This window comes from Theropithecus gelada, chromosome 3 (genome assembly GCF_003255815.1).
Source record: "Theropithecus gelada isolate Dixy chromosome 3, Tgel_1.0, whole genome shotgun sequence".
Classification (NCBI taxonomy): domain Eukaryota; kingdom Metazoa; phylum Chordata; class Mammalia; order Primates; family Cercopithecidae; genus Theropithecus; species Theropithecus gelada.
This window is the reverse complement of record NC_037670.1, coordinates 4452401-4475362: the sequence shown is the minus strand read 5'-3', so window position 1 is coordinate 4475362 and position 22962 is coordinate 4452401. Positions and strand designations below refer to the sequence as shown.

At 45.0% G+C, this 22962-nt stretch overlaps 1 protein-coding gene across 2 annotated transcripts in view; it reads left to right on the top strand.

The window, feature by feature from the left end:
- The window catches only part of AUTS2 (AUTS2, activator of transcription and developmental regulator), a 1213344-nt gene extending 1190551 nt beyond the window's left edge, over positions 1-22793 (top strand). The window contains exons 11-19 of one of the 2 annotated variants that reach the window (XM_025378772.1): positions 1740-1835; positions 4328-4399; positions 5666-5695; positions 7411-7482; positions 11562-11703; positions 14833-14910; positions 15846-15929; positions 17095-17317; positions 19632-22793. In XM_025378772.1, the coding sequence (XP_025234557.1) occupies positions 1740-1835; positions 4328-4399; positions 5666-5695; positions 7411-7482; positions 11562-11703; positions 14833-14910; positions 15846-15929; positions 17095-17317; positions 19632-20880 (2046 nt within the window). In that variant the 3' untranslated portion in view covers positions 20881-22793. The remainder of the gene's footprint in view (positions 1-1739; positions 1836-4327; positions 4400-5665; positions 5696-7410; positions 7483-11561; positions 11704-14832; positions 14911-15845; positions 15930-17094; positions 17318-19631) is intronic. The other variant, XM_025378773.1, reaches the window with a different exon arrangement.
- The last annotated feature ends 169 nt before the right edge of the window (positions 22794-22962 follow it).

Below are 22962 nucleotides of genomic sequence, written 5' to 3'. Positions count from 1 at the left end.
GAAGATGGAGAATAAGCCTGGAGGCCTGAATTTTTGGAAAGTGTATGTATTATTAGGTGCTTCAGGTTTTTAGTCAGGGGGAGGAATGATCAGCTATATTTATGTTCTAAGAGGTCAGTAATGGAATAAAACAAAAAGAAAGTGGTAAGAACATCCAATTTTTAAATTGTAAACTTAAAGGGAAAATGCCCACCTGGAGGCAGAGTATAGAGATCTGAGTGTGTTTTACTGTGGCATGTATTTAATTACTCAGCTTTATTCAGTGTACTGTGGGAGAGTTATTTCATATTAGGAGTTACAGTGGATAACATATGAAGTACTCAGTCTCCCCTGCTTTGGGGATTAGGACATTATAAGGGGAATTAAGATGCAATGCACTCAAGTATCTAAAACACAATTTTAGACTTAAAAGTAGTTTTAAATGAGGGCACTTGGCTTGCAATCACTATTTAAGTGGATTTAGTTCAATATCAATTAGTCTGAAAAACTTTGCTGCATCATTGAAGGGAGCAAAATGAAATAAAGACCAACAGAAAAAGGACGTGCTCTGAAAATGGGATTGCAAAATGTGAATTACCAAAAATAACTGACACAAATACTTTACGAGGAAGAGCTTCAATTACTGTTGTAATTTTGACATAATAAACAACCACGAGGGTGGGGCATTCTTTAAAATATTGGTATGGTGGCTTGATCACAGTAAATGGAACCAGACCAATAGGACCTCAAAAAGATTAAATTTTTAGAAGGAGGGAAAGATGTGTTTGCATTGCCTTCTCTCTGTATGTCTTTCCTCAATTGTGTCCTTTTATAGACTGTTGATTGAGGAAAATTCATAGTCTTCATTCAGACTCATTCTGTTACCATCATAGAGTGGACTCCTACGTGAAGGGCTTGGCTTGAGTATCCTCCAAAGAGCTTGTTCATTTAATAGCAGAAACCGTTGAGAAGTGGCCATAAAAATTCAGATTTCATATGTTCATACAGCAGTGCTTTAAGCACCTGAGACTTAAACAAGAGCAAGTGAAAGCTCGATAGTGATATTCCAGACTCGGGTTATTTCTGTGCAACTAGAATCCATCTTCTAGGCCAATTGGCAGCTCCATTTAAAGTATACATCGAGTCGTTTTATTTTACCCTTTCACACATATTTGTCATTATTTTAGATGAGAGAATTAAATTGTCCTCTGGAACTGCCACTTCTACAACAGCCTAATGAAGCAAGGATTGTGAATATGTTCTCATTTCCTCACACTATTAAAAGTCTAAAAGTACTAATCGAGTTTTAATGGTATAAAATCCTGGCACTCATGAAGACTTCTTTTTCTTCCCTTTTTTTTTTTTTCTTTTTTCTGCCTTTTTTTCCCCCCTAATTAACTTGTAATTTTCTGGGCATCTTATTTGGCTCAGAGTCCCTCCTGTTTTTGAAATGCATTAAAATCTCCAATCATTTAGGACTTCTGATTTAACAATTAATAATTAGAAAAGCTCCCTTTCTAATGATGCCCTCACCCAGGACGTCATTTGCTGGCTGATTGATCCTGAACTACTTTTAACTTTTGAAGTTACACATTCATGGCGCATCTGTGTGATCATCCCATCATGGCTTCTTGACTAATAGCATCAAACTGAGATTACTTGGCTTGCTCATGTCGATGTCTTTCAATGGGACGGGAATTTGAATATGTCACTTGCCTCCTACTAAAATCTTTTTTCCCCCTCTCCGTCTTTGGCCACAGCTCTTCCATTCCTATCCTCCTGCAGTGTCGGGCATCCCCCCTATGATCCCACCCACTGGCCCTTTTGGTTCACTACAAGGAGCATTTCAGCCGAAGGTAAGAAACCTCACAGTGAAAACACACAGGCATGTGTCTAAGTGGCGTCCCGGGGCCGGGCGTGCAGGAAGTTCTGCGTCCTCTTGCCTGCGCAGTGACTCATTAATCAGGTCCTAAGTGACCACTGGGATTAGAGTGAGCCTTTTTTTTTTTTTTTCTTCCGAGTCCATCTGGTTTTAAATGGCCGTGAAAATTCAATTTTCAAACTGTACTACCCACGTAATCTCAGTTAAGCTAAGATTTCTTGTGCTCTTCAAAATATACATTATATTTATTTTTGTTACTACCAATATCGTGGACATAGCTTCTGGTCAGGAATTCTATGACATATCAGACACATGTGTGCCAGGTTGTTCTTCAGATATATGTAATCAGTAAAGACACAAAGCTGGGTCCTTATTGATTTTAGTAGAAGTGGGGATAAAGGCTTCAAGTATATGTAATTAGTAAAGACAAAGCTGAGTCCTTATTTACTTCAGTAGAAGTGGGGGTAAAGGTCCCACAACTAAAATTGTATCCTACAAATTCTTCTCTCATTCTCCCTCATTTCTCTCGCCAACCCCATCGGCTGCTAACAGGGTCTGCCCGCAGTGGGGTGGTCGCCTACCATTTTGGTCCTCCTTTCTTTCTCCCTCTCTCTCTCTCAGCCATCCCACCCCTGCCATGGTTACACTGGCCAAGGCCAAGACTTTGTCATCAGTTACTAACATCCTAGAGTGAAATTAACCTTTCATCCTTGATAACAGTTAAATTCTCTTCCACCTAGTCAGTGATAATGCTGTCCAACGTTGGCTACAGCTGTCTGTAAAGGTCAATATTGAAGAGTCATTCTGGAAACACTATCTTTTGAAATATACTTACAGTTTCTATTTTACTTTCACACAAAAATAAAAAGAGTCATACTGTCATGTGGGTAACAAGTCTGTATTCTCAGACTTGAAGATATTATGCTGTGTGTCATTGAGTTTTCCTTTTTCTTTTCCCCCCATCTCATTTCTAAGGTAAAACACAGTTTTGGGCCAGAGTTTTCCAGGATAAGCACGTAACTGCATTTCCAAAGAGGTGTTGCATTAAAACTAGGCACAGGAAAAGAATTAAAAGGCATTAGAGGTGGGGGTCCCCCTCCCCTTCAAAATCACCTGCATTGAATTGCATTGAATTCAGTTCATCTATTGAATTTGCCGCCATTGAATTGCAGGCTATATGCAAGGTTACTGATACACTGGGCTTTTATGATGGCCTCGTTAAACACCTCCTATCTGGAGATACAATGATGGTGATTTTAAACTCCTTCCCCCAGTCTGCACTTTACTACTTCCTCAGACCCGGGCCTGTCCCCTCTAGGTTGCACCAAATCTCTGGGGCCTCCCCAAGCAGACTGGTAGGTCATTTAATAAATTAGACTATGTCCCTCACTCACAATTATCCAATCACACAGAAAACTACATCTGGGCAAGAAAGTGTCTCTCCTGGTGTTGAAATAGGCCTTTCCAGGCCATCGTCCTGATTGAATATGTAGATTGCAGTTCATTAGTGGAGTTCTTCATATGTATGCAAATCAGGCTGTTAACAACTCCAGCTTAATTGTTAGTTGTACTGCAGCTGATTGCTTTTCTTTCTTTCATTCTTTATTCCCCCCTTCTCCTTGTAGGCAAGCTTCGTGCCTAAACTTGAGCTCTTTTTCCCGACAAGTTTAACATCCTGGCGTGGGGGGTGTTCATAGAAGTTGTGATTTCTTCAATAAAATAACTGGTGGTGTCTCCTGAATCCTTTCCCACTAGAAAGCAGTGATTGCGCCCAAAGTACGCTTTGTATTGTTGCTAATTCAAAGGACAGAAGCTCACAGATAAGGTTAATATGAGTAATATTTGAGAATGTTGGTGGGAATAGGTAAGAGCAAGCAGAATTGCTTTAGAAATCATCGAAGAGCAGATCCGCAAGGTCCCTAAATTAGGTTCTCTTGTCCCATTTCCACCACTGCTAATGAGTAATTACTGAGTGTAATTCCTTGTTATTGTCTACCAGTTAAAACTGAGAGCTTAATGTCTGTACTTTCAGTTATTCTGATGAGAAACACCTGATCCTGCCAATTATAATAATGTTCACTTAAGCATTTCTTGGAATGTTTGGTGATTTAAAAAAAAAAAAAAAAACCAGTGGCAGTCCCTGCCGTGGGTTCATTTGGAGGAAGAGGAGTTCCAGGACAGCATTTACGTTTGTTGCTTCTCTTTTTTGGTCCTGTGCTTTTTACTGCAGTGAAATGTTCTGGGGACCTCTCTCTGCTTTTAGATGCCATTGCTGGAGAGAGCAAGCTGTGGTCAGGCCCCTGTGAGAAAGAGCATGTGTGGTCCTTGAGAAAAATGAATCTTGCATTTCAGAAGGAAACAAACAAATGAAGTTTGGCTTCTCTCCTTTAGGAGGAGGGAAGGATCTTGCTTTCGTGTCACCTGTTTTGTGCTTCCTAAGTAAGCTGTGGTCTAATTAATTTGTAGACATCCAACCCTATCGATGTCGCTGCTCGGCCTGGGACAGTCCCACACACTTTACTACAAAAGGACCCGAGGGTACGTGCAAAGTCAGGCTTGGTCTCAGGTAACACCAGGGGGTGTGTGTTTGCACGGGACGGCCAGCCCAGTGCTCGCATCTTCCGTAGCTCCTTTGAGCGAGCTGCTGTTTCAGCTGTTCTTCCAGTTTGTGGAAGAAAATGCCAATGACTCTTAGAAAACAGTCTCCACTGCTCACTGCGAGCGTAGGACACAAAGAGACCGACTTGCCAATGGGAGAAAAGAGGAATGAGTTATGGTCTGAGCCCAGAAATCGGACAGTGTCAGCTTGTATACTTTTTACTTAACCCATCTTCTCTTTCTATGGTCTCCTTAAATTGTCTTACACAAATGAAGTAGCTACAGAAGGTTTTGAATGGAAAAGCACTAAGGTGCTTTTCTTCCTGGAAGTCAGGCTACACATCCCCCCCCTTGCCTGGGGTCAGGAAGTTATTGTACTGCACGGCTCTTTGGCCCTCTATTTTTAATGTGCTAGGGATCCTTTTGTACTCTAGAGCTAAATAAAATATCCATTATGCTTTGGTTATGTTGTTTATTCATAATTTATTACCACTGCCTGCTTCCAAAAAAGGAATTTGAAGTTATACGATAGATATAATCTTGCCTCATTGTTATTTATAGTCATCTTTACACGAAATATGAAAACATCTTTAACAATATTGTCTTTTTACCTACATAAGGGCAGTCAGAAATTGATAACCAGAGTTAGATAGAAGTTTAAAATGACTCAACTATGTAAGTATGTCATGATGTGTAGTGAACTTCTGGAAAATGTCTAATACCTATAAATAATGTAAAGTCATCAATGTAAGGGTATTGGTAAAGACAGCCTAATTCTCCTGGATGGATGGATGGAAAGAACACCTCTCCCCAGATACCAGTTAGTAGAGCTGTACTACAGCTGTAAAAGCCTGGGGTCTGAAGGCCATTCTGCCTCAGACCTACCCAGTGTGGTTGGAGCTCAAAACAGTGAAACTCCTGGTGTGTGATGTGAGCAAATCACATTGCCAGAGGGCACATTGCTATTGATTAAACTTGTACAGGGGCTTGTCAGCGTAGATGTACCAAGGCTTGTGAAGTGGGGGAGGGGACACTTGGCACTTTTGATAGTGTAAAAATGGGTTAATTATTCTCTAAAAGGACTTCATTTAAAAGTAAAATTCTAACATTTTAATTTCCCCTCCTAATGAAGCACTACAAATTTGTTAATTAGAGCAATTGTTTGAGTGACAGGCATGTAACCAAGTTGTCATTTTCTCTTCACAGTTGACAGATCCTTTCAGACCTATGTTAAGGGTAAGAAAGCTTCTTATAGAACTGTTTTGCAACCTCTATTTGACTCCCTGTGGGTTAAAAATACAAGTCTATTACAAGGAAATAAGCCATAGAAATGTTGGAATAAGACATCGGAATGACGGTGATTGGGTTTTTCAGGTAGTGTGATTGAAAATGGCCTAAATCGTTTTGCTTTGACCGTTGGAGGCCATTGGCTTTTTTCTCTCTACAACAGAGAAAAGTCAACTGAGTCTGATCTCTTCTTAGCAGTTCTGGAAAAAGGTTTGACTAGTTGGAACTTAAGGGGAAAGACTTAAGCTGTAGGCTGAAGTTAGTCTCTCTCGCACTTAGAAAATATGTAGCTGGGTCTGTTTATTTTGGCTGGTGGCTCCCTCTTTCTGTACTAGGTGGCATTGACTTGCCATAGCCGTTTGACCTCCTTTTAAGGTGCAGGAAGGAGATACTATAAGCATTTGGTTTCTTAACATCTTGCTTAAAGCAAATTGTTCTCGAGGTCTGGAGAGTGGCCAGTGTGATGACCTCTGGATGAATCCTGGTGGTTGGGGGTAAGACAGACGTGATGAATTGTTGGACAGAAGATGGATGGACAGCAGATTTCTTACTATACATAACTCATTTCTAGGGCATATAATCAGATAATTTGATTTCTCCAGGGGAGAAAGGAGAATGTGTCATCACTTAGGTGAGGCAGTATATTATTTGTGATTTCAAATTATTCAATGAATAATTTCATTGCAAGAGAAAAGAACTGACCCAGACTTGCATTTAAGTATATATTTTCGGCAATAACCCCATACTGTAGAAACCAGAAGCTTTTGTTCTTCGCCGATGTAGAATGAGGCTGTGTTTTCTTCTCATGTATCCAGTAGTTACTGAGCACGCACCCCGAGCTTATGGGTAGATAACTTAGTAGAAATGAAGTGAAGAGGTGGTCCCTGCCCGCTGACTGGTAGAAGAGAATACACTCACAGTACTCCACTCCTGATAAAGCAAGACATGAAATAATTGGAGAGATAATTGATTCAAATTCAACCCCAGAGGGTGGAGGATGGACTTGAGGATGGACTTGAGGTCTGCAGAGGCCTAGAGAATAGGAAGGAAGGAATTCTTCTCTTTGTTTCTTTTCTTTTTTTAAACGTAGGAACCAACATGAATGAGTAGTTGACTCTTAGCATTTATGGTAACTGGGCTTCAGTCAAAATGCGAATTTCTTTGTACCACTTTGGGGGTTAAAAACAACCACAGTCTTGGGGGCGGTTAGGACAGGTTCTGTACCCTCTCTTATTTTGATTTGACTCACAGACATTCACTAATGAGCTCTTCTGAACAGCTGATTTGCATTATAGCATGGCAGCATTTGTTAAGTAGGGCTTCCCACTCTACCAGGTCTGCCAGCTGGCACCAGAAAAGAAAGAGAAGAGACACAGAGTGGGATTCAGGCTTTTGCCATCTTGTCCTTGCTAACCGGGGAGGTCCTTGTCAATGTGGTTTTCTGAGTAGCAAGCCCACGTGGGGAAAGAGGGGGAGCTGGCTGTGACTCCCTTATGACTGGGCGCTGGAGAGCTGCTGATGGAAAAGCACTTGGAGAGCACAAAGCACTCTTGTTTCATGAAAAAAGCCTCTGCAGCCAAAATCTGCTGAAAGCTTTGGGGAAATTGAAGGTGGTTTTCTCTGAAATGTCTTCCTCCTAACCACGTTGCTCTTTCTTGTTCCAGAAACCAGGGAAGTGGTGTGCTATGCATGTTCACATCGCCTGGCAGATTTACCACCACCAACAGAAAGTCAAGGTCAGTCCGACCTTCCTGGTATAGGAAGAATGGGATGGGCATGTGAGTGTGTGATGTGCTCGGGAGAACCTGATTAACGAGGCATTTAAAATACATCTTACAGACCCATAGTTAGGAAGGATCAAGCCCCTCTTGGAAAAGCTACTCAGAAGTCTTAACTTTTTTTTTTCCTCCCCCCTAGAGTCAGGATCTCATTCTGTTGCCCAGGCTGGAGTACAGGGGGACAGTCATAGCTCACCACAGCCTTGAACTCCTGGGCTGATTGATCCTCCCACCTCAGTCTCCCAAGCAGCTGGGACTTTAGGCATATACCACCATACTTGGCTAATTTCTTGATTGTTTTTGTAGAGATGGAGGGTCTCACTGTGTTGCCCAGGCTGGTCTCAGACTCCCGGCCCCAAGCAGTTCTCCCGCTTCAGCCTCCCAAGTAGCTGGGATTACAGTGCAAGCCACAGCAGCCAGCTCAGAAATCTATTAATTAGGGAAACCACCAGTGAAATTACAAAACAAAAGCAAACTGATAATGCCCTGGGGTTCCCCTTTTTTATAATTTTGTCATTTTATTGATCCAAAGGGCTTGAATATGGATTAAATGCTAAAATAAAGCTTTTGGAAATAAAATTGTAGTGACCAAAAATTAGAATACAGAAAATACTTTGCATCTGGGAAGAGCTACAAATGAATGTTGGGTTTGGGTTTTTGTAAAAATAGTGACTGCTGCATTCTTTTCATTTTTTGGCTGTGGGAAAACAGTAGAGTCACGTATGCCCTGTATGAAGACGATGCCACTGAACTGTCACTGGTCCTGTTGATGGTCAGTGCCGGGGGCTGGAATACAGTCAGGACTTGCAGGAGCCGCGTTCTGGCCAGTTACCTCGCTGTCCAAAGATGGTTCTTCCTTTTCGTCTATATTTTCATCATAGGGATGAATATATTCCATGTTCTGCTAGAGCCTTTATGACTCAGTAGGGGAGAGATCGAGAACTTCTGCGAGTCCCTGGATACAGCATCAGCACTTCGCTTAGGAAACAAAGTAACTGACAAGTCTGTATTTTACAGTCTGGATATTTACAGGCTATGTTACCATGCCCGTAAAAACAGGAGCAAACAAGCAATCAGATAACTCCAATAAGCTTCACTTAATCCATTTCTTCAGGAACAAGCTTTTAGTCCTACCAGCATTTGGGAGCTCTCATGAAAGAAATACAGGAGACCAGTGAGCCAGAAGATAGAGCTCTTCATCACAGAAGAGAAATGTTTTTAAAAGGGTTATATGATTTTTAAAATAAAACAACCCAAGTTCCAGCCTCTCCAGAGGCTGAGGCAGGAGAACCCCTTGAGCCTGCGAGTTTCGTCCAGCCTGGGCAACATAGCAAGACCCCATTTCTTTAAAAAAAAAAATGAATACATAAAAAATAAAACAACCCAGTTAAAAGTTAAGATGCAAACCTCAATCAATGAGGTCACTAAGATACTTTGCTTTGGTTGTCAGATACCTGCTCTTTCTTATAACATGCCAGCAGTGAGTTTGGCTCACTTGTACTTTATCGTTAGGGGAAGTTTAATTGGAAGTCTTGTGGTCTATCCTAGAAAATGCGTATGCTTTGAAGAGCTGACTAGATTTTGATGATTAGTTCAATTCAGTTTTTGTTCTGGTTGATGTGGTTAGTGGAACGGTAGGTAAAGCACATCTTCCTTGTAACTTCTTTGGTTAAAAGCGATGAGGGATGTTGCACATGCCACTTTAGCAACTTCTTTCCCATAAAAGTGTCCCCAGTGACTTAAACGTTCATTATCCCAATTCAATTAGAAAGACCTCTTGAACATGAGATAACTTCGTTCATCTTCCCTTTTCAGCAAACTGCTTGTAATCCCCAAGCTCCATTTTGCTTCATGGCCCTAAGTTGTGGTTAATGGAACTGTGCTATGTACCATGCAATATTAGCACTAAATAATTTGGCCACCAAATTAAAGGAGGTCCTCAAAAGAATTGTATAGATTCATAGTGAATTAGAAGCTTGGTTTTGAGGCTTGGCTATGACTTGCTGGCGGGACTTTCATTATAGCGTTCCCTGTAGATCTGAGCAGAGATTGCATCTTCCCTTTCTCTGTAACGTTCCTTTACGCATTCTTTTAGTCGCTTACCCAGTATTTATCGAAAGAGCCTACGCCTGCAAGTTCCTTACTGTGCCGAGCTGGGGGCACGCGTTCTTCCTGGCGTCTAGTTGCTTAGAGTTCAGTAATGAGGATCAGTGTGTGTGTAAACAGTGAGGAAAGTGTGTGTGCTCTCTTAATGGGTGGTGTCAGTTCCAGCTGGAGGAGCACGGGTAGCTTTCGCTTTCAGTGGGGGTGATGGATGAGTGGGACGTTGCCTTCAGCAGTAAGGGAATAGCAGACTTCCCTGTCTCAGAGCCTCATGCCATGTTCTGTCAATATAGATGCCCCCTGATGGGGCTTTGCTGTTGTACAGCCGGGCAAGGATCCCTCAGGACATGAGAGAGATTGAGCTGAGGCTAGAATGGGGCCAAAGGGGCTGAAAACCCAGGAGACTGGATGGGAAAGAGTTCATAGCGAGGGAAAGTCAAGATCATAGCAAGGGAACGTCAACTGGAAGCTTCAAGTCCCAGGACCCCAGGCCTTGGGAGCAGTGCTTATCCAAGGAGGTGTGAAGCCAGTTCAAAGAGAAAGCTGTCAAGAAACAAGGAGGTGGGGCAGCTTTGAAATCATGCTGGTGTGAGGGCCTCTAGCCTAGAGAATGATGCCAGGGGAAGATTGAGATGAAGATTATGAACCAATTTCTGCTGCCTAAGAGGATGGTGGGCAGAAAGATTAGCCCGAGGATGCATAAAGAAGAGGAAACAGAGTGATTTCTGTCCATGATAAGGACTTCACACACGAGTCTTTTTTTTTTTTTTTTCTTTGGAGATAGCCTCGGTCACAGCAACCTCTGCCTCCCAGGTTCAAGCAATTCTCGTGCCTCAGCCTCCCCAGTAGCTGGGACTACAGGCACGTACCACCAGGCCCAGCTGATTTTTTGTATTTTAGTAGAGACAGGGTTTCACCATGTTGCCCAGGCTGCTCTTCAACTCCTGAGCTCAGGCAGTCAGCCCGCCTTGGCCTCCCAAAGTGCTGGGATTATGATTTACTTGTCTGGACGGACCCCCCCACCTTCCTCAGGTAATTACAGGTAGAAGGAAGAGATAGGGCCTCTATTAGTTAAATTAATATTCCTACTTTTTCTTTTTTTATTATATAACAATAATCATTTGAAAGCTTATAGACATGCAAATATTTCTGCATAACTTTCAGTTACTAATGAACTGTGATCTATTAGAGTATGGCAAAGAGTCATTAAACAATTAATTTATACAGCAGATTATTCATGCAGAATTCCTAATAAAATGAGCGTTAAGACACCATTATTTTAAATCTTACTAAAATGGGCCTTTATAGCAAAACACTGAACTACTTTGGGAGTGGTGGCAGTCTCCATAAATAGGATATGGTTTTATTTCTCAAGCCATTAACCTTAAAGACCAAACATAGCTGGGCGCGGTGGCTCACACCTGTAATCCTAGCACTTTGGGAGACCGAGGTGGGCGGATCACTTGAGGTCAGGAGTTTGAGACCACTCTGGCCATCATGGTGAAACCCCATATCCACAAAAAATACAAAAATTAACTAGGCGTGCTGGGAGGCACCTGTAATCCCAGCTACTTGGGAAGCTGAGGCAGGAGAATCGTTTGGACCTGGGAGGCAGAGGTTGCAGTGAGCCGAGATCACACCAGTGCACTCCAACCTGGGCGGCAGAGTGAGGGAGACTCCGTCTCAAAAAAAAAAACAAGAAAAAACCAGACCAAACACTAGTGTTGTCACTAGACATTTCTGGTGTAACAGGCACTACCGGCCTGCAGATCTGACATTTGAGGGTGAAATGGTTTTTGGGTAGCTGCTTTCTCTCAGTGTTTGTAAACTTGAACCCGAGTGCACAGTTCACAGTCTCCAGCTCCAGCTCTTCACTAACACCTTTCTTCCTTGCTGTTGGCCTTGGGATCCTTACTGTCCCCCTTGCTGTATAGAAACAGATGCAGTCAGACCCACATAAGCTGGACTTCGGACTGAAACCTGAGTTCCTGAGCCGCCCTCCAGGCCCCAGTCTCTTTGGAGCCATCCACCACCCCCATGACCTGGCACGGCCTTCAACTTTGTTCTCTGCCGCTGGTGAGTGTGGGTTTGGGTGGGGGAGCAGAGCTGAGAAATGTGGTTCTCAGGTAACTAAATAAATGAGGTTTGGGCTCTGAGCCGCCGCTCAATCACCACCTTCAAAAATACAATGTATGCCAGCTTCCAAGGCAACATCGCAGCACATCCAGCAGGTTGGGAATCTTCATTGATACACTCTTTCATTAAAGGAGGAAGCAGAGATCATCTTTCCCTTACAGGGATTCACATCGCTTCGGTTCATTATTTGCTTCTATATTAAACCGGTATAACTCACAAGCATGTCAATTGCTATTGAGAAAGATCAGAAGGCTTGCAAGGGCAGATGGGAAGGAAACAATGCCAGGAATTATAGAAGGATGCGGTCGCCCTTAATATGGTGCCCGCAGAGCACTGTAATGTTGCACCAGGATGCTCAGTCATGCTGTGTTTTAAAGTCCTGAGGATAAAGAAAGACGATTAAGGCAGTTGCCAGGAGTGTGGTCTGTGATAAGGGAGGGTGGGCCACTCAGTTGCTGGTTCTCTCTGCTACAAAACATAATACTATTGTCTGGTTGGTTAAAGCGATGGAAGAAATTTAGGAAACAGCATAAACACCCAAGTGACCTGTTCATCAGATCTGTAATTCATTTAACCTCTGAGAATACACACTGTCAAGCGTGCGTGTGGAAGGGGTGAGGTAGAGAGTGACGATTATGCTCATTCCTGCTCCAGGTAGAAACAAAAGGCAGCGGCTGTAAGGACTGTGTGGTGGATGAGAACAGCCCTCTTGGTATCAAGAGTTTCTTGTCATTCTGTCTTCTTTAAAGCTTTTTTAAGCGTAATTTCTGGCACACAGAGCTCTGCTCAGTTAACACTTAAAAATGATGGCATTGAGCTCATTCTGCTAATAACTTCATACCCACTGTGCTAAGCAGAATTTATTCTTCTGCTCGTAAGCGGTCAAGGGGCTCCCCATTTCTGATCCTTATGGGACAAGTCTCACAGCCATCCTGCCAGCTGCCACCCCAGGCTTTTATCCAAGACTCACTGTGGGTGGACCTCTGGCTCTTCGGTGCAGGAAGAGAGAAGCACCCACATTGCAAGAAATCATCATTATAATAGGCCTTGCTAGCAAAGCAAGTGAATCCCCCTGGAGGGTAGATGGAATTTGCTAAGGTCTCAGGTTTTTCTCTGTCAGTGCTGTCTAGGGACATATTTGAAGGCTCTGTTACCATGGCACCTAGGCTCTGAGACAGGGCTACATTCAGAGCGATTTTTGGAGAGAAATAGATTTCTCTCTGGCTTCCATTTGAGCCAAATGGATGAATTGGCTTCTTTTGCTTCAATAATTCTGAAACTGCAAGGCACCCCTGGGGGCCCTGGGCTCAGCAAAGCTCTGGTCTTCATTGAAGCATTAATTAGCTTGCACTACACAGACAGTATGTGGCCAAAATTTTGTTTAGCCGACAACACTGCTAATGCCTGATGAATATCCTGGAATATGTTCACTATGTGGAGGCGGGGTATCATTCTTACACTTCCCAGGTGGAAAATAAGCCAGCGTGCAGGACTGGATAGATAACCCCTCAGGTGTCTTCCAATCCTGAGCTACCGGGACCGGGATGATGTTCCTTCTGTACTGTGTGGCTTCCTCTCCAAACCCAGGCCACAAGACTTTTGCAGCCCAGGGAACAGCAGTCCAAAACATAAATTGAGTTAACAGAGCGCAGACAGCAATGACCCCTACGTTTAATCCATCTTCCTAAAGGAATTTATATTTGTTTATAGGAACTTAGACAAAATGCAAAGGATTATGGAACAGTTATTCCTAAATTCTTTATCCAGGCCCTGTTTATACTTCCATTCTAGAATGTAACCTTCTTTAGGATAAGCAGTATGGGATTCTGCCCAAAATGGTTATTTGGTGAACCTTGTAACTGATGTGTATAACTTGTACATACTTAAGAAATCCAGCCATTTTCATCTTGCTTTTGGGTGCTAATCCCATGAATATAAACTAGAGACTTCTTCAGATGACCTTGGCAAATCTCTCATCTAGGACAAAGCCTGCCTTCCAGGGAGCTAGCCTCCTTAGCTAGTAAGTGGCCTCATATTAACAAGGCCATTTGGCACCCTAAGCCTTTAGAAATGTCCTTCCCTAATTCACATTTGCACACTCTCTTTCTCTCTCTCCTTCCTTCCTTTCCTGGCTTCCTTCAAAAACAGGAATAGAGGCATCTTCAAGAAATACACATTAGGCAAAATACAGAGTAGAGGAGGAAATGTGGATCAAGGGAAAACTGAAGGAAACCACTAAATTAGACCTGAGCTCCCGGGCAGGCAAAGCAAAAACCTGTGAGTCAGTTGTAACATTTTTAGTGCCCCAAAACAGAAGAATCAACCGGCTTTTCCTGGCATTGAAAGTTGAGAGACATCAGAGGACTTCATCTCCTACAACCTAATGTAACTCACAACAATGAGTTTTATAGAGTTGGGCCTTATAGTATCCTTCGAAGTGGCTGCACGCGAACTAACATATTCTTCAGGAGAAGGGATTCTGCAAGGCCCCAGGGCAGCGTAGCCGAGGACCACCCCTCCTGAGCCAGGGATGGTAACGGGCTGGGTGTCTGGAACAGTGTTTCTCAAAGCGAAAACTTGGTCCTCCGAGATACTCAGTCTATGAGGAAAGGATGCCGTGACGAAATGTTCCCCTCTTAGAGAATGAAGGAGCCTATAAGCTTATTAACGGCTCTAAGAAGTCCTTCAGTAAAGAAACTTGGCTTAGCTCTTTTTAATCCAGTATTTCTCCAAATTTACTTGGTTATGAAACCTCCCCTCCTCCCATGACCCAGGGGAGTTACTGCTGTCTTTGTAATACTGTGTGTCATCGGCTTTAAAAAGAAATACCTCTTTTTGGTGGTGGCCAGCCATGCTGGGAAAGTGAAAAAGGGATGATTGATTTTCTGCTTCCAAAAAAAACACAACATTTTCTTTTACCCCGTGTCTTGCCTGCAGGGGCCTGGGTGGACTTTAGCCATGACCTCCGTTGAACATTTTTTCTCATGGGGCCCTTAAGCAAGTAGAAGCCGGTTGCATCTTCGAAGTTGGCTTTTTTAAACTCTGGTTTTGTTATGTTTGACTTAACAGGTGCTGCACACCCAACTGGGACCCCTTTTGGGCCACCTCCTCATCACAGCAACTTCCTCAACCCCGCTGCCCACCTAGGTGAGTCACCCAAAGTCATGGGAACTGAAGTGTGTGCTTCAGGCAACCCTGCTGTGTTTACCATGCTTCCACTGCACCTCCAGGCAAACTGGTGGGACTCCCAGATACCCCGCTTACCACTTAGGCAGGAGATGGTACTCTCTTAGGAGTTTCAATACATGCCATCCAGCTTCCAGATGTCATCCCTCACACCACATTCTTTCCGTAGTGGAGCTGTGCTCAGCAGTGGTTCTTCCTGAGCTTACCATGGTGCAGTGGGTGAGAGCCATCCCTTGGTATCTCAGGGAATCCCAGTTTACAACAGCCTGTTCCTGCCCTTTGGAAGAAGATGGTGAGCTCTTGCCCCGTAGCGAAGGTCACCTCTAGGAAGCGGAAAGAAACACAAGCTGATGTTATGGAGAGGTGCTATTCCACATGTCACTGCCCCGATGAATGAGTCTCTTCCTAATGAAGGTGCATGCTTTGTGTGGCCTTTGCATATTCGATCCCATCTGCAAAGTGTACAGGCAGATGCAGGCATTGCCTTGCACAACATCAGGGCATATCGTAGGCGTGCCTTCAGAGTTTCACCATGGATTCAGATGCCACCTCCTTTCTGTTCTGTTAGAACCTGCAGAGGGTACTCCTGGCAGAGGCGAGACTGGGCAGGAAGGCAAGTTGTACACCCTGGCTTGAGTAGTGTCCCCACTGGGCAAAGGAAGAGTAATGCAAAATGCACAGTTGTGGAATTAGAGCCCTCAGAAACATTTTGCTAACCCAGTGCCTAAATCCAAGTGTAATGAAAACCTTGTACACCATCCGGTAGGAGAAGTGGGACAGGCCAGGTGGGGGTGTAGAGAGGGCAGGGATCCCGCATCGCCCCGCTCCCAGGAAGTTCTGGGTTCCCCTCTCAGCACAGCCCCTGACCATTTCCTTCTTCCCCATCCTGTTTGCAGAGCCTTTTAATCGGCCGTCTACATTCACAGGCCTAGCAGCCGTTGGTGGCAATGCCTTCGGGGGACTTGGAAATCCTTCCGTTAGTGAGTACCTCTAACTTTTAAAAATCTGCCTTGGACTTTTTATCTCCTGTGATCCGCATATGGCTCCAGACCTTTCTAGAGAAAAGGAAAACTATGCTCTGGGGGGGGACCAGTGTAAATTATATCACTGCAAAAGCAGCAGGCCTTCACAGTGGGGTGAGGTGGAAGCGTGCAGAGCCACCACTGTGAGGGCGGCCCCCACTGTGAGGGCGGCCCCCTGTGGCTCTCCAGTTCTGAGGGGCAGGAACGGCAGTGTCATTGATGACCACAGAGAGTTTACTCAAGTTCAGAGTTTCATCCACATCCCATCTCTGCTCTCCAAGATTTTGGCTGCAACTCACATTAGAAATGAAAGCAGTAGTTACATTTCATCTTGCCCGTGGCATTCGTGGAATTGAAAAAAGCACAATGAAAAATAGCAGTAAGACAGCACCAGGCTTGAGATAATCAAGATGTGGCAACATTTTATTCTCCATCATCTAGGAGGACTTTGCAGTTTTCTACTATTAAAAAAGCCCACCTCGATTAGGAGAAGAATTACAACCCCATCTCACGTTCTAAACATTAGTATTTAGTCGCTGGATATGCAAATTATTTTCTTTCGTGCCACATACCGTATATTCCGGGTACAGGAAGAGCTAAAACGTGTCTCTAAGCATACCGTCACAGGTCGGTCTTTATTTAAAATACATCAGGGAGACCGGTGTGTCTGTTGAGGGCAAGGTCCTATCTGGTCTCTGGTGACACTTGAGAGGGCCGCGGTGGGTAAAGGAGACGGTGACTTCTACTCTGAATTAATTTAGAGTTATTAATCCAAATCCCACCATCATAACACACCCTTCTGCATGCCTGGAACTTATGCATGCACCAGATACGTTGAATTAGGTTATCTCAATACCCATTTGGTCCCTTTTCCTTTTTAATTTTCCCTGCCCCCACCTTTGCTTTTGGTTTTAAAAAGAAAAAGAAAGCTGTGAGCTACCTCTCCAGTGTAGGACAAGACTTCCTCTAATGAATTTGTTAATCTCCTTTCCTTTTCCAGCTCCCAATAATATGTATTCATTTTAACTCTGAATGCTGTTAAAAGTTTTTTGGTAAGTACCTTCATTACAGCAGATTATATAATTTCTCTTAAACCTTTTTGTTCTCCACTTCACCATTTCAGCACCCAACTCAATGTTCGGCCACAAGGATGGCCCCAGTGTGCAGAACTTTAGCAACCCTCACGAACCCTGGAACCGGCTGCACCGAACGCCTCCGTCGTTCCCGACCCCTCCGCCCTGGCTGAAGCCAGGGGAGCTGGAGCGCAGCGCGTCCGCTGCAGCTCATGACAGAGATAGAGATGTAGATAAACGAGACTCATCTGTTAGTAAAGATGACAAAGAAAGGTACGGAAAGAAACCGCTCTCGAGTCCCCACGGGGGAGCCTGCTCTGTGCCAAGTACCAGTGGAACCGGCCGCCCACCCTCCCTGTCCCAGCCTCGTGCTTTAGCCACCCCGGTAGCCTCAGCTCATCCCCACAGCCAGTGCCCGCAGCCCCTCGCAGTCCCCATGGCCCGTAGCATATGGTGACGGTAGGAGATAGCAGAGCTAGCAACAGATTCCTGTCTCAGTCGCAGTTATACATCAGCACGTCCTAAGACCCCGTTAGCGTGTCCAAACAGAACTCTTTCTCTAGCAGACAGGGAGTTGGAGCTTTGGGCCAGACACACACAGCATGAATCAATTCCATATTTGCTTTCAAGTCCGTGCAGTCCATTAAACCATCCATAGGTTTTTCTCGCTCTTTTCTTCTTTTTGTTTTCTTTTAGAAAGCCATGTTTGCATTGCCTCATCATATTTTTCTCAAATTTTGTTCAAACTCAAAGCCTGGGGCTCACAGATGACTAATACGATTTTACTCACCTAGATGTAGAGAAACGTCGACAAGCAGTTTTGGTTTGGTTTTGGTTTCACTAGTGGATAATTTTGTTAACCATTGTCTCTGCACTTGGTAACCCATGCCTAGAAAAAAAAGTAGTGTTAAAGAGGGAATGTCTTGCAGTATTTTTTTCCAAAGAATATCATACGCATTCTTGACAAAATGTCTCCTTTTTTCTTTCTTTAGGCTATTTTCAGTTTAAATGAACTGATAAGGAATGCACAAATATGCCTGACAGAAAATACCTAATCCCAATTTCCTTGCAGTACTTAAGATTCAATTTTGATCCAAATCTTTAATGTTTCTTTTCTTTGTATACCGTGTATGTGTGTGTGTGTGTGTGTATATCCTAGTAATTTCAAAGAATTCAGCTTTGCAGGCTCTGAATGCGGCAGATTAGTAGATACTCATCAGAGGCCATTATGCTGACTGATAAAAGAAAAAGACAAATTTTCCTTCAAGGCAGTATGATAACAATTTCTTAACCACTGGGAGGAACGTTTCTGACATTCAGCTCTGAGCTGTGAACTGCCGAAATGAGGCACGCATAGCAACCTAATGTGGCCGACCCTAGGCCGCCAGCTTTCCGTACACAGCCTGTCACTAGGTGCAGTGCAGGATGTGGCCACCAGCCCTTTGCGTGTTTCTCTGGATGGCGTCAAAATGGCCTCTTGGATTAAAGTCAGGAAGCTTAATAAATAAAATGTACTCTTCTTCCATACTTCCCTTAAAAGTTACTCTTCTTCTCTGCATGTGGGCAGGAAACAGCCCTTATACGGGAGCCTCCTGAATTCTCTCACTGTGGTCCTCTGATCCTTGCACACCAGCACCAAGCCAGCGTGGCAGGCTGCCGCTCTCCTCAACTTTGCCATATCTGTCTTGGCGCCATCTGTAAGATTTGCCTGGTCTTAGTTTTAACTCAAGTTTTACCTTATTGTCATTGTATTTGTTTTTGCATTTTCTGCCCAATACTCTTGAGCCCCCATCCAAGACAGGTCTCTAAAATTCTTGTCTCGCGTTTTCACTCACAGCTGCTCTCTAAAATTGTTTTCAATGTCCTCATGAGGTTTTGTGTTTAGGGACCTGCTTTTCCTACTGCCTTCCCTCGGTCTTCTCATCAGACTTTGGCTTTCTTATCCCATCTGGTGCACAAGTGCTCTTTGCAACCCAAAAGTCCTCCAGCTGTGACTTCCTTTTGAGCCTCTCTCACATGCTGTGTCTTGGAGATGGCTCCATATCCACGTTCTTTGCTCTGAAACTGGTCACTTGTCCTTGTAAGGAGCAAGAGACTTCTGTGACACTGACGTTGAACCCTTCCTTCCACTGGCTCTGTGTTGCAAAGTTGGAAGAAAAGTGATACTTGGCGGGCGTTGGGCTCTTAAAACGTGATTCTTAACACTAGACAATCCTGAGCGTCCAGACAGTGGGGCTGAATTGCCGCATCACTGCCTTATTGACCGCATGCAGCCATCTTGGCTTCCTGGAAGCTCTTCTGTGCTCTTGGCTGAGGCTCTTACATGCAGAGAGATTCTTGCTCCCGGCAGACTCCCCCTCACCCTCATCCCTGGTCCGTCTCCCCCATTAAGCTTCCTCTAAAATCTAGGTAAGTAGGATGAGGGTGGCTGGCTCTGCCCTGCCCAGGGCATGGCCGCTGCCTTGGCGACCATGGGAAGCAGCCCCCAGCCTGTCCTCTTCACACCACCATTTCACCCGCAGCCCCTGGCTCGGCCGACTCGCGGTTTCATTTCATCTGCGTCCTTGTCTTCCCCTCTCTCCCCCAGGGAAAGCGTCGAGAAGAGACACTCCAGCCACCCTTCACCAGCACCTATCCTCCCGGTGAATGCCCTGGGACATACCCGCAGCTCCACTGACCAGATCCGGGCTCATCTGAACACTGAGGCTCGGGAGAAGGACAAACCCAAAGAGAGGGAGAGAGACCACTCGGAATCCCGCAAGGACCTGGCCACCGACGAGCACAAGGCGAAAGAGGGCCACCTGCCCGAGAAGGACGGGCACGGCCACGAGGGGCGCGCCGCGGGCGAAGAGGCCAAGCAGCTGGCCCGGGTGCCATCTCCCTACGTGCGGACCCCGGTGGTGGAGAGTGCCAGGCCCAACAGCACCTCGAGCCGGGAGGCCGAGCCGCGCAAGGGTGAGCCGGCCTACGAGAACCCCAAGAAGAGCTCCGAGGTCAAGGTGAAGGAGGAGCGGAAGGAAGACCACGACCTGCCTCCAGAGGCCCCGCAGACCCACCGGGCCTCGGAGCCGCCGCCTCCCAACTCCTCGTCCAGCGTGCACCCAGGGCCCCTGGCCTCAATGCCCATGACGGTGGGGGTGACGGGCATTCACCCCATGAACAGCATCAGCAGCCTGGACAGGACTCGCATGATGACCCCCTTCATGGGCATCAGCCCCCTCCCGGGCGGAGAGCGCTTCCCGTACCCTTCTTTCCACTGGGACCCCATCCGGGACCCCTTGAGGGATCCTTACCGAGAACTTGACATTCACCGGAGAGACCCGCTGGGCAGGGACTTTCTGCTAAGGAACGACCCGCTCCACCGGCTCTCGACTCCCCGGCTGTACGAAGCCGACCGCTCCTTCAGGGACCGGGAGCCTCACGACTACAGCCACCACCACCACCACCACCACCACCCGCTGTCTGTGGACCCTCGGCGGGAGCACGAGCGGGGAGGTCACCTGGACGAGCGGGAGCGCTTGCACATGCTCAGAGAAGACTACGAGCACACGCGGCTCCACTCCGTGCACCCCGCCTCCCTCGATGGACACCTCCCCCACCCCAGCCTCATCACCCCGGGACTCCCCAGCATGCACTATCCCCGCATCAGCCCCACCGCGGGCCACCAGAACGGACTCCTCAACAAGACGCCTCCAACAGCAGCGCTGAGCGCACCTCCCCCGCTCATCTCCACGCTGGGGGGCCGCCCGGTCTCTCCCAGAAGGACGACTCCTCTGTCCGCAGAGATAAGGGAGAGGCCCCCTTCCCACACGCTGAAGGATATCGAGGCCCGATAAGCCGAGAACAGGAGCACGAATGAGGAAGAAGAAACCCTAGGCAGACACCAGGCCGGACTTGAGAGACAGAACTCCTGCACGGCTCACATAGACTGCGGGGGCGGGGAAGCCCCACCTCTTCCCCTTGTAAAAAATGTATAGACTCTGCACATTTTGAAATGTTTTGTATATTATATGTTGAGATTTTTCAGATCTTTTAGCCCAGTCATATGTTCTCACGTCTCCTACTTTTTCTTTCTCGTATAAAACTTTTTGATTTGAACCAAAACAGTGAAGATGACAACACACACCAATTGGATGATAATTTTGGGGGGGCGGGGGGAGAAGTCCACGCCATCCATCATGCAGAATTCTTTCAGATGAGGTGGGAAGACAGACAGTGTACATAGTTATGTAAAAAGAGATTGCTTCATGAGCTAATGGTTCATATATGCAAAAGGGTAAGATGAAAGCTTTACTTTGTACAAATGTAAATAGATAAAGATTAAGTAACATAATACATTAATAATTCTTAAAATGTGCTACTTGCAAACTTACTTAATATCAGTGAACACAGTCGGCTAAGGCTGTGTTCCCATATATTGTTATAGACAGCTAAACCCTTCAACTATGCAATGAATGTTCGGGCTTTTCACAAAAGCCCGCCTAACTCAAAGGAGCCTTTTCAAATCCATTTACAACATACTTAAGGTCATATTTTCCCTGAACAAGCGCTTACGTGATATGACTCTGTTTTCCTTGCTTGTTTTTTTTCAAACGGAGAAACATCCTATTTTGCAAATTGGACCCCAGGCTGGAACTTAGCATCTGAAGTTGCCGCTTGTGGGCTCTGGGGACAAGTGCAGCCCCGGAGAGGTAACTGAGGACATGAGCAACCGGTGCCAGGGAGGGTGGGATTCGCCAGATGCCAAAATCAGGGGACGGGTGGTGGTGTCTGTCAGACACACACAGGTCGCCAGTGACTTCACACACACCTCATGTGAGAACCATGCCTTTTTTAGTGTGTCCTATTTCATACCTGTACACACTTCCTGTTTTGTAATGAGATTTACTTACACCCAAACAGATCCTGAAAGAAAGCTTCAAGTTTTCTCAGATGATGGATATGTTTTCACTGTATTCAATAACTGACCGATGTAAGGTGCACGTTTCCCAATGTGACGCACTGTATTCCAGCTGGTGATCAAGTCTGGGAATAGCCGTAACAGGTCAACCTTGTGGAGCCATCGCGAGTTAGAGGGTGAAAGATGGCAGAAAAAAAGTCTTGTGTGTGAGTGTGTTTTTTGAGTTTGCATCAATCTTAATGTCTCTTCATAATACTTTTATAATACATTAAGCCTCTTGTCTACATATTTGGAGAGAATATGACTTTACTAGCAGAGAAATACAATATATCTTGTCTACTGGACTGTAAAATATATGTATGAAATAAAATTAGTTCCATTTGGTCTTCTAGTATATTAAAGTGCTATCTGACGTTGTTATCCTGTTTTTGCAAAAAAAAAAAAAAAAAAAGTTAACTACAGACCATTGTTTCTAATAAGCAGAGAGATCTATTTTAGTAGTAAACTGAAGGTTTAGTTGTGAGCTTCAGATTTTGTGAACTCCAGATGTTGTGCGGTGTTTTTTTTTTCATTTTGTTATTTTGTTTTTGTTTTTTTTTTAACGACAACAACTAAAAAAAAAAAACAAGGAATATGTACACTGGAACTGTAGTGGTAGCTTTCAGTATTGTAAAGAGATTGTTCTATACGGACCTTTTTGCTGTTTATCCTGTATGTAATAAAGTCCTTTCTAGATCCTATGTGAAAAGAAAAGTGAAGCAACTGAATCTTCAGCATGTTCTCATCGGCGGAGCCTTCTTGTGTAATGTAAACTGTGCCATGTTATTAAAAAATGTGAACTAAGCTTCCAGCTGCTTGTTTGTGTGAGGTGACCATCATTACCTTAGGGAGGAAGCCATCCCTGTACAAGACCGGGCTCGTGAAAAGAAATACCTCGAACCCAGCCTGCGTGAGAACAGAAGGCTCACCTGCCGTGGCTGACCACCCTACCCAACTCGGTTAGTGTCTCACCAATTCG